The sequence below is a fragment of the Cydia splendana genome, chromosome 17 (genome assembly GCF_910591565.1).
Source record: "Cydia splendana chromosome 17, ilCydSple1.2, whole genome shotgun sequence".
Classification (NCBI taxonomy): domain Eukaryota; kingdom Metazoa; phylum Arthropoda; class Insecta; order Lepidoptera; family Tortricidae; genus Cydia; species Cydia splendana.
In genome coordinates this window covers 8,027,668-8,041,424 of record NC_085976.1, presented here as the reverse complement: position 1 = coordinate 8,041,424, position 13,757 = coordinate 8,027,668, and the positions used below count along the sequence as shown (strand labels likewise).

Sequence of the window (13,757 nt, the reverse complement as noted above, 5' to 3'; positions counted from 1 at the left end):
TTGTTGGTTGGTTCAGTGCTAATCTTAAATCATAACTCAGCAAGAAATTTTCGAAATCTGTTGAGAGCTTATTTTTCTTTAAAATATCTATATTAAAGTCTCCGCACATAATCACTTTTTTATTTCGTTTGCTGCAAACTTTGTTAAAAATTTTATCAAATATCTCATAACACGTACTTAAGTTACTATATATTGGTGGTCTATATGCACAAATAATTATTAGTTCTTGTAAGGGAAGCTCAATGGCACAACATTCGAGTACTCCGGGTACAGACAGTTTTGTGATGTCGGGTAGCTCTTTGTATTTTAGACCTGTTTTTACTAATATGCAAGACCCTCCCCGTTTTTGATTTTTTTTTGAATAGATTGACGCTAATTGGTAATTTGGTATTTTCAATAGTTCTTCGTGCCCTTTTTTGATGAAATGTTCCGTTATACAAATTATGTCAATTTCTGTTTTCTCCATCTTTAACTCATACAAATGTATTGCAAGAAGATCCGCTTTATTTATAAGGCCAGCAATATTTTGGTGAAATACATTTAGATATTTACTGGTATTGGTCAATATGCTAAGTGTAGAGTTTGCACAGGGATTCAACAAAGGATTATTATCAGATTGTACAGTTGGATTATTCTTTGATACATTGTTTTTCTTACAGTGTTCAATTAATGTATTGCTCAGTTCTCGTTCTCTGTCAGCTACGAAAAAACTTTAGATTTTTACCGGTTACATTTCCATTAATGCTCGTAACCAACTCTATAATGGATTCGAAAATACGTTCAATTCCCCTTCTGTTTATTTGGCTGGTTCTACTATTAAACAACGTGCAATAATCACGATCGTGTAACAAGCATATGTTCGAATCCAATATGAAAGCATACTCATTTTCTAAATTATCACGATACAACTTATAATTAAAATCATCTATGCGATTATTAAACAATGTTACTTTATTCGTATACTTGAAAGTTGGCAAGCAGAGTATAATGTTAGTGTGTTGTACTTTTTTGAGGGTATTTTTAATGTACTTTACCAATTCAGCGCAGTCCTTTGTTGTTTAAACTAAATTGAAATTGAGTAAGGTTGCTTAAGCCAAACATTGGTTAGCTATATATAAATGAATGATAATATTCGTGATGGTAGATTGTAAAATTGTTAGTGGTTATATTTTATTGCCTTCAAAAATTGCATGTTAACTCCTAATTTGTATACCTAATACATCTCAAGCAATAAAACTCTATGTCTATTTCAGAGAAAAAATCTCTTCCCTAACGATTTGTAGATGGACTAAAGTCCTACTCTTAAAAAATAGTGATGTTGATATTTTTTAATCTCACCACTCATTTAACCCATTATGCGTTGGGACACCAATTCCTGCTTAGGCTGACAAGCAGAAAAATCGTTTAGGAGTTAATATTGATGGGAGAAAACATGACACTTCTAATAATTTTGCTCAATTTCATAATCATAGTTCCATCTAATTCTAATAATTATATTAATCATCACAGACAGGACTATTGTAGCCAATAAGCCTGACATTGTGATAATAGATCGATCGCAACGTCGGGCCGTGCTCGTTGACATCACCATCCCCCATGATGAGAATCTCGTGAAGGCCGAGAAGGACAAGTCCAGTAAGTACCTAGACTTGGCTCACGAGATAACCGCCATGTGGGATGTTGATTCGACGATCATTGTCCCGATAGTCGTTTCAGTGAACGGTCTAATAGCGAAGAGTCTCGACCAACATCTTGAGAGACTCTCGCTAGGTGGTTGGATCAAGGGTCAGATGCAGAAGGCGGTGATCTTGGACACGGCGCGGATAGTCCGCCGGTTCCTCTCTCTGCAGCCCTGACCACCGGTAGCTTGGGCCTTGCCCCGCTGCTGGCGGCACCCTAGGTTAGGTTTTTTATAATGTGTTTATATGTATTTTTTATTGTTTTGTAAGTGTTTTTATATTTTACTTTTATATTCATATTATAAATAACCTAACTTAAGAGGAGAAATAAATAAGGAGAATATAAAGATATATCCTTACTATCTAGTTAATGAGAAAATAAGTGTTACTAAAGGTTGTAAGCAGCAACACACTGTCAAGAGTTGCTTATAGTTGTTGAATTCGTTAAAAATTGCATCTCATGCTAACATTTGATTTCTTTGATAGTCCTATAATAATTGAGTTTTAAGTGGTACTTGGTGGTACTAATGAAATACCTATTAATAAGAAACAAATTAATTTTGTTTCAATTATCATATGACAGGCAGTTTGATGAAATAATGATCTCTATATCTATAATGATCACTAGATCTCTAAATAATGTTGTTAACTAAATATACATATATATTGAAAATAGTTGATGATAACTAAAAAGGTACCTACTTTAAAAATGAAATCATTAATCATTGTTAATCATTGATTTCATTGATTTCATTGATTTCATTATTGTAATACAAAGCCAAAAACAAACTTTGAATACTTATCTCTAAACATCTACAAGTTATTTATCATTGAAGAAGTTTGTGCAGCGTAATAATAATTGGAAATTAAACGAACTTACCTGTAAGTGAAGTTCTATTTCAATTATATTAGCTGCACAAACTTCGAAATGATAATCCCTCCCGCCCAGTACCCGCGTTGTCCTGAGACAACCAGGGATTTTAATAGTGAAAAATCCCTGTCAAAGTTTAAGATAATATTGGCTTTGCTGAGTTGCGGGCCAAGCTGTCATATCAGTTGGCATATTCACTGCCAGCGCGAGCTACGAGCGAAGCTGATAATATGCGTTTTCCGCTTTGTGGCGAAAAGCGCCTAAGACTAGAGAACCTGCCTAGGTAGCGGGTCACTGGCAGTGAAAGTATTATGTCTTGGCTTGTTACTCTAAACTAAATGAGGGCGACAGAAGCGGCGCGCGCGCGCGCGGGGGCGCGACTTTGCGTTCAGAAATCTGATACAAAATTTTGAATTCTCGTTGAGAAATTTTAACTTTTTACTCTGAATACTTAACATGGCCAGAGGCTGTATGATTAGGCCTACTAATTTACTCGATAATGACACCAAACTTAATGCAGAAACCTAAACAGATGCTTTCATAAATTTCTGATTGTATGGGACAAATCATACCCACCCTTTCAACCACACCGCACCAAAAATCAAGGTGGCTCCCGTTCCTAAAATTATATAAGGGTTCTAAGGACTCACTATGCTAAAGGGTATCTCATCATCATCAAACGCCGTAATTTTCATAACTGTAACTCATATCTTTGTATGCTGGTGGTCGAAAGAAGGTCTACATTTAATTTTTTTTCTGTTTGTGTAATTTTTAGACACAAATATGCAATGTGTATATTTTTTATAACGAGGAGTAGTAGGGCTTTTTCATGAAATTTTTATTTTTTGTGTGTATATAAAAATAAGAATAATTTTGGCATTTATTCGGAAAAAAATAAAATAGAGTTTTTTTATTTTTTTCAAATTATTTATATGAAACCGTATAAATTAAATATCAGAAATTAATTTAGCATCCTTGATTTACCCGAATATGATACCAATCTTGCGCACATAGCCAAACAATTTTTTTTACAAATTTCGGGGGTCAAAATTTTGCATTAAAAATCCTTCCTAAATCAATCTGTGAGTCAAAAGGAGCAACTCTGCAAAAGGAAATTTTTTGTCGTGAGCGCCACGGACTATTTACAAAAGTATGCCTTTAAGACGAAACGGGAGCTGAGCTAAAAGTCAATTTTGAGATTTCAAGCTGAATATACCCGTCGCTCTGACGGGGCGTGAGAGACTGTATTTGTGTGTGTAATGCACGCACACAGATGCGTACGCTTGCACCCGCGCGCGCCTCATTGCCGACAATTTGCAATGTTATTTTTCGTGCGTTACTGCCACGAGGCTTTCACTTATTACTTACTGTGTTGCGATTGAATTTTTTGACCCGGCTTACGTTTACGGAACTCGATAATCTTTCTACTACTGTGACTTGGCTTTGTTTACTTGACTTTGCTGATCAGCTTATTGTTTTGGACTCCGTGAGTTGTGGTTACCTATTGGACCGCACGCAATTCATCTACCTTTATTCAAGTAATTAAGCGTAATTAGCCGAAACCTTTATAAGAGTGTAATTCATAAGAAGTACATAAGATATAATTTATGTACTGGTTTGCTGTTAGCTTTTAATTGTATCACTTTACATATATGTTACTCAAATAACTAACACGGTTACACTGTTGTAAGAACATTATTTTTCAGGTAGGCCTTATTATACCTACTATAGGCCTTATTACCTCCTAGTACCTTAGTAGTAGTAGTACTACTACGGAAATTGATTCAAAGACTCAAGACTGACTTAAGTGGCAGTAGGGTGTAGGGTTTTTTCTAGGCTTAATGAGTTCGCTGAAGCTTATTTTTTATACTTAGCGCACAGAACCACTAGTTTAACAGTATCAGCTCTAAACACATGTCACCATTTTGTCCTTTACGTAACAAACTCAGGGGCCCAGAATATCCGATGTACCTATCAAATCAAGGTTCTGTACCAAATAAGGCCCGGTTATTATAGTTCGTTATTTTTTAGCATTAGAAAGAAGGTAAACAATCATGACGTGTCTTTTTATTAATAATTATTGAAAAACGCTTTCAAAAATTAGTTTATATTACTTATGAAAGCAAAAGAATATAAAAAAGTATATGATTAATACATTTATATGACAATTTATTTATTACTCAAATAAGTGACACAGCATTACAGTAAAAACTAAGGCACTGTGAAACTACAAAATAAGAATACAAGAAAACAACAACAAAACTACAAATAAAAACCAAACACAAATTAAACATTAAATTTGGGCGACGACGTAACAGCGTGGCTCCGTTGCGTCGTCTGACTTGGTGTAGGGTTCGGCAGGTTGCCCCGGAATCTCCGAAACACCACACCCTTCGGCCAGAAGTCCGCGCTTGCGATGGTGTCCTGCAGCGGCCGCGGCACGCGCACCACAAATGAACTGAAGTGCACATAGTGACGCGACTGTAGCTGGTGCACCCTCAGCGTGTAGCCAGTCTTCCGGCGGACGTACTCCACCACCTCGTCGGCCCCGGCGGAGTAATGCAGGCGAGACACGTAGAGCGCCTTACTCGGTGTCGCAATTCGTAAACCAGAATTAACCGGTTCCGCAGTGCCACACAGAGTCTTACGGGGCGCCCTGCGCACCTTGTTCTTCCTTTCCACCAGTGTGAATCCCTCCTTATCCACATTGGTGCGGGAGGACTTCTCCAAAAGGGGAGCCCGTGATTCACACGCCTTAGAAGGCGCGTTGACCCGGTTAGCTGCGACAGGCTGACCGGCGACGTCAGCATAAGCACGCTGACGTGACTTCGAGGGGACAGGAGGCGGTCGCGCGCGCGGGGGGTGCGCGGGCGGTGCAGCGGCGCGTGCGACACATTTTACAGTGTCAGCAACACGTAAACTAACCGACTCGACTCCAGTGTCAGGTCGATAATCGCTCTTGAAATTTGAAACCGCCGACCGAGTTGGAGCATTCCGCAAACATGTGATTTCGTCGCGTAACTCGGCGATAGTGACTAGGCTAGCTTCAAACTTCATAATAACTTCGGCTAATCTTGTATTAAGGGCCACGATTTCCTTAAACAAGCTGCGAACGTCGACATTATCCGGGGCACACGACGGCAGGATTGGGACACCCGTCGCCACAAACTCCGTAATCCGATCCTTGTTTTCCCTTAGGATTTTCATTATATCCTCGAGGGACTTCTTCCCGGCTTCATCCCCTCTCCGGTGAGGTACATAGGTGCCAACGATCCCAAGGGACTGGCATAGCACCTGCTTCGCTGCACAGATGTCTTCCACGGTGAAACTCGACGCACGCGAATTCATCTGGACAGCAGTCACCGCATCCATCGCTCCTTCCTGCACCAGCTTATTTTTTAGTTGCAGAAAGGCGAGGAACTCATTCACGATGGGTTGACTCTGTTCGGAGTCACTCATCGCGTCGATTTACCAGCGGCGGCCGAGCCGCGCTAATTTCGCAATTAAATAATTTAATTACACATCAATGCGTCTATGTCGCTGCGCGCATTGAACACGACACACGTACATACATACATACATACATACAATCACGCCTATTTCTACCATTTGTGCTGCAAATGCATCAACCGGTGGCGATAAACTTTGCCCTCTTGTAAAACAAATTACTATTGTGATTGTGTCCAGCAAAAGGCCAAAATTCGGTTTACTTTCCTGTTTAAAATATTACTAATTTATTCATATTTCAGATTAGGTACATAGGTAACTGTCTGAATGTTACAATGCCAGCTGGCAAATTCTATCACATTTGTTTGTTTGGTAGTCATGGTAACATTCACTTACATTGATATCCTTATTAAGATCTGTATCTTATTATCCAGACCTTAAAATATTGCCACCGTTGCCCTTTAAAAAAATACTGTTTAAATAATTGGCTACTCAAACAATGCTTCTATAGTATAAATAATTACTACACAAAAATGGGTAGTATTGTATATAATGCACGAAATAAGGCCCGATTCTTAAGCGGGTTTAAATTTTGAGGCCATGTCCGCTAATACTATAGACAAAATATCAAGTTTAATAAACACAAAAAAAAAACATTGATGGGCCTTATTTTATAATTTAGGCCTTACTTTGTAATTTAAAGTAGAGTTAGGCCAAGAAAAATCTATAGCGATTTTGATAGAACACGCAGTGCAAGTATTATTTCAAACGTCGCTTCTATGAAATTATGACATATAAATAACACTTGCACTGCGTGTGCTATCAAAATTGCTGTAGACTTTTCTTGGTCTGACTCTAAAATATTCTTTATTACACCACAAACATAAAAACAAATTTAAAAAAAACCGGCGAAGTGCAAGTCGGACTCGCACACGAAGGGTTCCCTACCATTATTTATAAAAACGGTCACCCATCCAAGTACTGACCCCGCCCGACGTTGCTTAACTTCGGTCAAAAATCACGTTTGTTGTATGGGAGGCCCCACTAAAATTTTTATTTTATCCTGTTTTTAGTATTTGTTGTTATAGCGGCAACAGAAATAAATCATCTGTGAAAATTTCAACTGTCTAGCTATCACGGTTCGTGAGATACAGAGATACAGACGGACGGACGGACAGCGGAATCTTAGTAATAGGGTCCCGTGTTTTACCCTTTGGGTACGGAACCCTAAAACCGATTTACAATGTAGATAAAGGTAGCAACAGGCGGTCTTATCGCTGTTAGTTCTTATTCTTCGTTTGTTTAGCATTAGAGTGAAGGTGACGTGTCTTTTTTAAGCATGCAATCGTATAATTATTTATTAGCTTTTTTTGTAATAGTTATGTACTTAGTGGTTAATATTAGTATTTACTATTTTTTTTTCAATAATGCTTAAAAACGAAGTATAGACATGACAACCAAATATTAACGCCATTGTAGGGCAGGATATACAGAACATGAATCATTTGTACTGTCACGCTCCGTGATTGTTGAGCCATTTAGGGTTCTAGCTAAATTGGACATTCCATAGAGCACGAGTAAGTATGGAACAACCAATTCAGCTAGGACCCTAAATTGCTCGACAATTACGAAGCGTGCCTGTAGGTACCTAAAATTTTTGTTAACCCATTTTAACCATGCAATAAAATATTTTTGATTTTGATTTCTAATTTGAAATATTAGAATCAAAAAGTTCATAATAGATTGTATATCATAACTACAAAAATGTGTTCCCTACTCTCAACCCAAAACCCCTTGTATCTTAGGATCTAGATATTTTCACACAAGACGGTTTATCGATAACTTCTTACATCACTAGATTATCGACATTAAATGTCGACTATTGCCTATCACTTTTCTGGCTGTGTACGTATTTAGAAACTTGACTCCGCCCCTAAAATTAGTGCGATAGGGACAACTGCAGCTGAGGCGAAAAATCCTGCGTAAAAATGACAAAAATCGAGGTTTCGTAGTCCTCTTTTTCCTCCCCCAAAACTTAACCAATCGTAACCAAATTTGGAAATCTAAATGATTATGAAATTATCTGTGTCGGACCGTTTTGCTTTTTTGGCTAATTGATATCAGTTTTGAATACCACGCCTCTCATTGCGGCATAGTCTATTAGGCCATTTTGGCCGTTTTTGAAGGGCTCTAGCGCCTTAAAAAACAAAAATATCAAAAAAAGCAAAACGGTCCGACACAGATATTGACAATATTAATCTGTGTTGAAAAAATCATTGCTCTAGCTTCAAAAACCACGGAGGAAAACGAGGACTACGTTTGTATGGAGGAATGACCACTCCTGTTGGCTCTTAAGCGAGCGCATTTTGTGACTCGTTCCAACAGCCATTGTGCACGAAACGTAGAAAACGTTGAGTTAATTTTTCGTTGACATCGTAGACAAAGTAAAAGTTTAATTTAAAACCAACAAAGTCGAAAAAAAGTCAGAACGAAATGTAATTTCCCCCAGCCCGGTGCGATATCGCGTGATTTGTATCGTCTTCCATCTAACCAGAGAGCACCGAAACTTGTGCAATCTCGTTGTTTAGAAACGTTTGCTTTAATGCAAAAATAAAATATTCACTACCTGGAGAGATTGCAGCGCAGAGCGATAGTCTATCTATACTATAGATTTAGGGTCTAATATGTCTAACCTGTCTTATATAGTTTGGCTATTATTGTTCGCTAAGTAAGATAAGAGATAAGTTCGCCTTTGTACTGCCTATCTTGTGCCATAAATTTGTGTATTGTACAATAAAGAGTTTACATACATTGTTACTAAACAAGTAAAATGATTTATAAACTATACTTAACACAACCATAGTGTAAAACTTTAACAAAAAAATATCATACGTACTTAGTTTGACTGGGGTATTTGTTTTTTTTTTTTTTAAATGGTTAAAATTTTAGTTAAAATTATGAAAACAAATTGATTAACACCTCGCCTCCTACATCAAAATCGGCATTGCAGTTTTGAATATACGACGAGGGCGAAAAAAAATGTAAAACACAGAAAGCGGTTCACTATATACCTATTTAAATTATATCTATTACATTAACCGTCAACCAATTGACGTCGGTGCTAATAAATGCAATACGCCGGCAGCTGATTTAACCACTGGATCAAGGGATTATTAGCCTGGCTTGCAGCGTAACGCAGCTAACGTATTAACGGCCTTAGTCTAAACCGGGTAACATGTTAGTTATAATGTATTGTATAATTGTTATCTTATTCATACGTTTATGTTAGCGATTAGACCAACAACATGCCGTTAAAATTTGCGGAACGCATAGGTAATTTAAAAATTGTAAGTGTTAAATGTCTGAGCTGTCAAGGAGCTGATATAAATGTAAGACATTATAAAATGTTATATGTATGTGATGGTGCTCTTATCATTCAAAAACGCTACATACTCGCATATACCAAGTTTTATGCTTTCATCTGAATGACTAAATTCGAATCGTATACCTTTTATCTAATATAGTATTTTTGTCATCAGGCTCGCACCAAACGTGAGCCCGTCACCCGGTCCCGAGGCGTCGTATACTCGCCCCTAGCCTGCACTGACGACGGCGAGGTCTGCGTGCTGACCACCCGAAGCGCCTGCCCCGTCAAACTCGAGCACACGCTCGAGCACCAACTCGAGCACCACGAGTCCGAGCTCGAGCACGAGCCCCTGCTCGAGCAACGCACGTAGCGCGCTGTGATCATAGCAGTAAGTTGGGGTATTTCCCACTAGTTCTCTCTCCGTATTGTGTCGTTCTCGGTGCCCTTTAGCGTGTATTGTCACTTGTATTTTGCGCGCGGCCCGCGCATTTACCTATGAAACGGGCCACTTTTTGGTGCCTATTGACCAAATGGTACGTAATTATTGTCCGAATATGTACCGTATCCCTTAAGAATTTAGGTTTATGGAACGAAGGGGAAGTACCCGTTTGTACACGTGGATTACTAGTGAATCCGACGTGGAACAAAAAGCGGGAGAGCCCGATAGTGTAAGTCACAACGTTAGTAATACGAATTTGAATTTGGATTTTTATGTATTGTTGATATTTTAGTGCCTATCGTGTTTTAGAGAATTGTATGTGTGGAATTTGAGGTATTTCAGACTAGCGTTTTTCTCTATTACCTAAAATCGTTTCGCGTTATATGCGCTTATTACCTACACCGTGTTCACTGGAAGAGATGCTAGCTTCTAAAACATAAACGCAAGTCATACGCGTGTATAGAAAATAGTTTATAACCGCAGAAAAAATGATAGTCTGAAAACGCTCTATGCCCCCGAAAGCGCGCTGTTAAACTGTTTTTAAAATATCAGATTGGTTTACAAATAACGAATGCATAATTATATCCCCAAAAAGTTCACGACCGGTACTTGAGTGCCCAATTAGTGTATATATATAATTATAGCTAGCTAGATATGAATTGTAATTGAACAAAATTAAAATGTGGAGGTCAACGCCCTCTGTTATACCAACATCGGTATTGTGATATGGAGTATCTACCTGTAATATTGATTAGCCTAATGTTTGCTGTTGCCTTGTTTGTGTATACCTAATACAAGTTTCTCGTGCCTATCGTGTGTACTCTGTTTTAAACTTTACGTTAAGCATGTTTCCTTGAAGTGTTTATGTTCCATCGTTCTATGCTTACACTTCGTATATAAATACGAAGTCGGGAGTCTACTTAATCAAGTTAAATTATTATATCTTCACATGATTGTTACCTGAGATTTTCACCTGCAAAATTTTACGTAGGTTTTAGAAGTGGTTAAAACTATGTAGAACTACTTCTAAGACATTTTAGCATTGTTTAAGTAAATAACCCTTTATGTTCTTTTGCAACTAAGTGCATACGTCTTGCCTGGAATTATCTTTCTGCATCCAATGTATATTAATTTACCAATCGTAATGTAACATTGTCAAACTTGAATACAATGTTAATAAGTAACACAGCGTCAAGTCAAGAGTAACCTACATTTGAAACTGATAGAGAAACTTGGTCTGGTAGCCAACTACGACTAAGTTTAGTTAGTCACTTTCAATGTTATATCTCTTTGACCTCGCTTTCAAATTTAGTAGATACTGGCGCTACAGTTTCAGTGAGTGATATAACTGATATATTATCTTATGGTAATTGGCAGCAGCAAACAAGTCGGGCGAACTAAGCCATAGTCGATGCCAGATGATTCGTCAGACGTAAGACGACTCGAACTCATTTGTATACGTCACAATCGCATCTTTTCTCAAATGCCTAAGCTTAATCACACACAACTGAACTACGAAATGCATGGATTCTCAAACGAACAGTTGAACACGAGTAGTACATATGGTGTCGTATCGCCTACAACGAACGCTACATCTGATACCAAGAATCATTGTTCAAAGTTCAACTGCGCATGTCTGTTATAGTTCCGTTGTCTGTGGCTTAATATACTTTTTATGTAGTACGTAGGACACAAAGTTACCATAGTTATTACTTTAATGAATTGTACAATTTATCCCGTCAGCCCCGTATGAAGTTTATTAGGAAAAAATATATTTCGCTTCCGTAACTTGTTTTCTCTTAGTTGTGAAGTATAGTTTTAGTATAGTTAGTAAAATTATAACCGCTTATTTCATAATGCCATGCTGTGTGGACATTTTAGCATTGATTTTGCATTAGGACCTTAATCCACTTACTGGTGGTGGCGCCAACGACCGCAGTGGGTGGTTGCAGGCGTTATGATGCCAAGCACCCGTGGTAAAATGCGATTTTAAAATATTCATGATAACTTTTGAAACTTCAGATTGATTTCGGAACATTATATTTTATTGAGACCATGAAATCGTACAATTTTGCAGTTTATTATATTTTATATATTTTGCTCTGGGCGAAAATGGACAGATATACCTACACTAAAGTCAGTTTAGGTAGGTGAAACACAGTTAATTTTAAATGTGATAAGGAATAACAAAATCACACAATCCTTATAGTATTCCACTTATCTCGGTGTTTCGCTAACATAATATAGGTAATTTAACTTCGAATTTTTCTAACTTGTTTCTTCGACCTATTTTTAAAAGAGTAAGGTCACAAAATATTATTAAATGATATGGATTATGTATAGTTTATCAAGACAACTAAACATATTTGAAATCCAAGCAGTGTTTACATTATAGACATTATAGTAATACTATGTTTTCTTAACTCTTGAACCAAATTTTACTCCCTTACTTTACGAAACCATTCTTATTTGGCGACTAATTGGCGTATGTAGGATGGTTGTATTAGATATGGGGAATGTATATGATATGGGATCCTAATATTTTTATTTCATTTATAATGCGATGAGCGGTAAAATCGTAAAGTCTTTAGTCATATGTATGAGAAAGGTAAACTAAATTTAATTCATAATGAAATTCTGTAAGATTTTTATTCGAGTTCAAAGAGTTAAGAACTTACTTGCTTATTGTAAACGCCCCTAGATACGTGTACGATTTATAAAAATACTATCCAATGTCTGTGGTATTATAATTCTAACCGTCGCGGGGGCTTTTTGAATCCATGACATTTGTTTAAAAGCCGACTATTGTATGGTGATTGTATGTTTCGTCTATAACGTTGCCTTTAGCGGATGCTTTTCTTAAATTCGAATAGCTTCACGCGACGATTCTGATTGATTTGTACATGTTGTCATATTAAGTTTGGATTTATTATCGAAAAACATGTCAAAACAGGCAATTGTAATTCAGCCACAGTATGCGGACAATCAAAGATGCAACGTTACCACTCCCATTTACCGACATGTGTATTAACTGTAATAATTGTTAAACTATTGATTAAATGTGATTACAAATGACAATTTACTATTGTTAAGGATTTATCACACTGTAATACATTTTGCTGTGTCAACGACTTTTGGGCTTCGGTATGATTGATCACTTAGTCACAAAACCATTTATATTACTACAGTCCGCCACTTGTTGAAGTGTCTTTAAGATTTTATAAATATTTTACCTGAGTTGTGTGTCGATAGATGGCGTTGTCTCTAAAACAGACGGGCGTCAATCCATTAAATTAAAATCGAGAGACGCTTCAACAACTCACGTTCTGTAAGTAATTTGACTCTCTCTATTTTTCAATTTTATTTGTCAGTTTTGTAATTATGAATTAGGTATACATTTGAAAATAATATAATTATATTTGTCTTGGCGAAATTGTATCAATTTGTTTTTAGTAGAATTAATTTTAAGTAGGTACTTGAATTATTAATCATTTGATCTTGACATCTGACTCAAAACAGAGTTTATTGAATATTAGTGCCTACGAAAATTTATAGTAAGATGATTTTACGTTAGTCAAAACTGTATTACATATTTGTCCGATAAAACATGGTATTTATTACAGTTTTACAGTTTCATTTTAATGGGAATATTTTTAATTAAAACTATATTTTTGTATGAAAAGATCTTATGTGCAATTATAAATATTTGTAATAAAAAAGTATGCGTCAAGTTTTTGTTTCAATTGACCCCGCGTTCATTTGTTTTTTATTCAGTATTAAAACGTATTCGGAATGAATAGAAAACGCGGGCCCCAAATGTATAGAAAAACGGACAATAAACCGTAAAAACCAATCACATCCCGATACAAATAAAAGGGAACTGGCCGGCCAATAATACTGTCCTTCGGATCCTATTAAAATAGCAAGGTATTGGCTTGTGCTTTTGGGTATCGG

At 36.9% G+C, this 13,757-nt stretch overlaps 1 protein-coding gene across 2 annotated transcripts in view; it reads left to right on the top strand.

Annotated features, from left to right (window-relative positions):
- Window positions 1–13,533, top strand: part of LOC134798682 (furin-like protease 2) — a 371,313-nt gene extending 357,780 nt beyond the window's left edge. For both annotated transcript variants that reach the window (XM_063771053.1, XM_063771052.1), the window contains exon 14: window positions 9,537–13,533. In XM_063771053.1, coding sequence (XP_063627123.1) covers window positions 9,537–9,734 — 198 coding nt within the window. In that variant the 3' untranslated portion in view covers window positions 9,735–13,533. The remainder of the gene's footprint in view (window positions 1–9,536) is intronic.
- The last annotated feature ends 224 nt before the right edge of the window (window positions 13,534–13,757 follow it).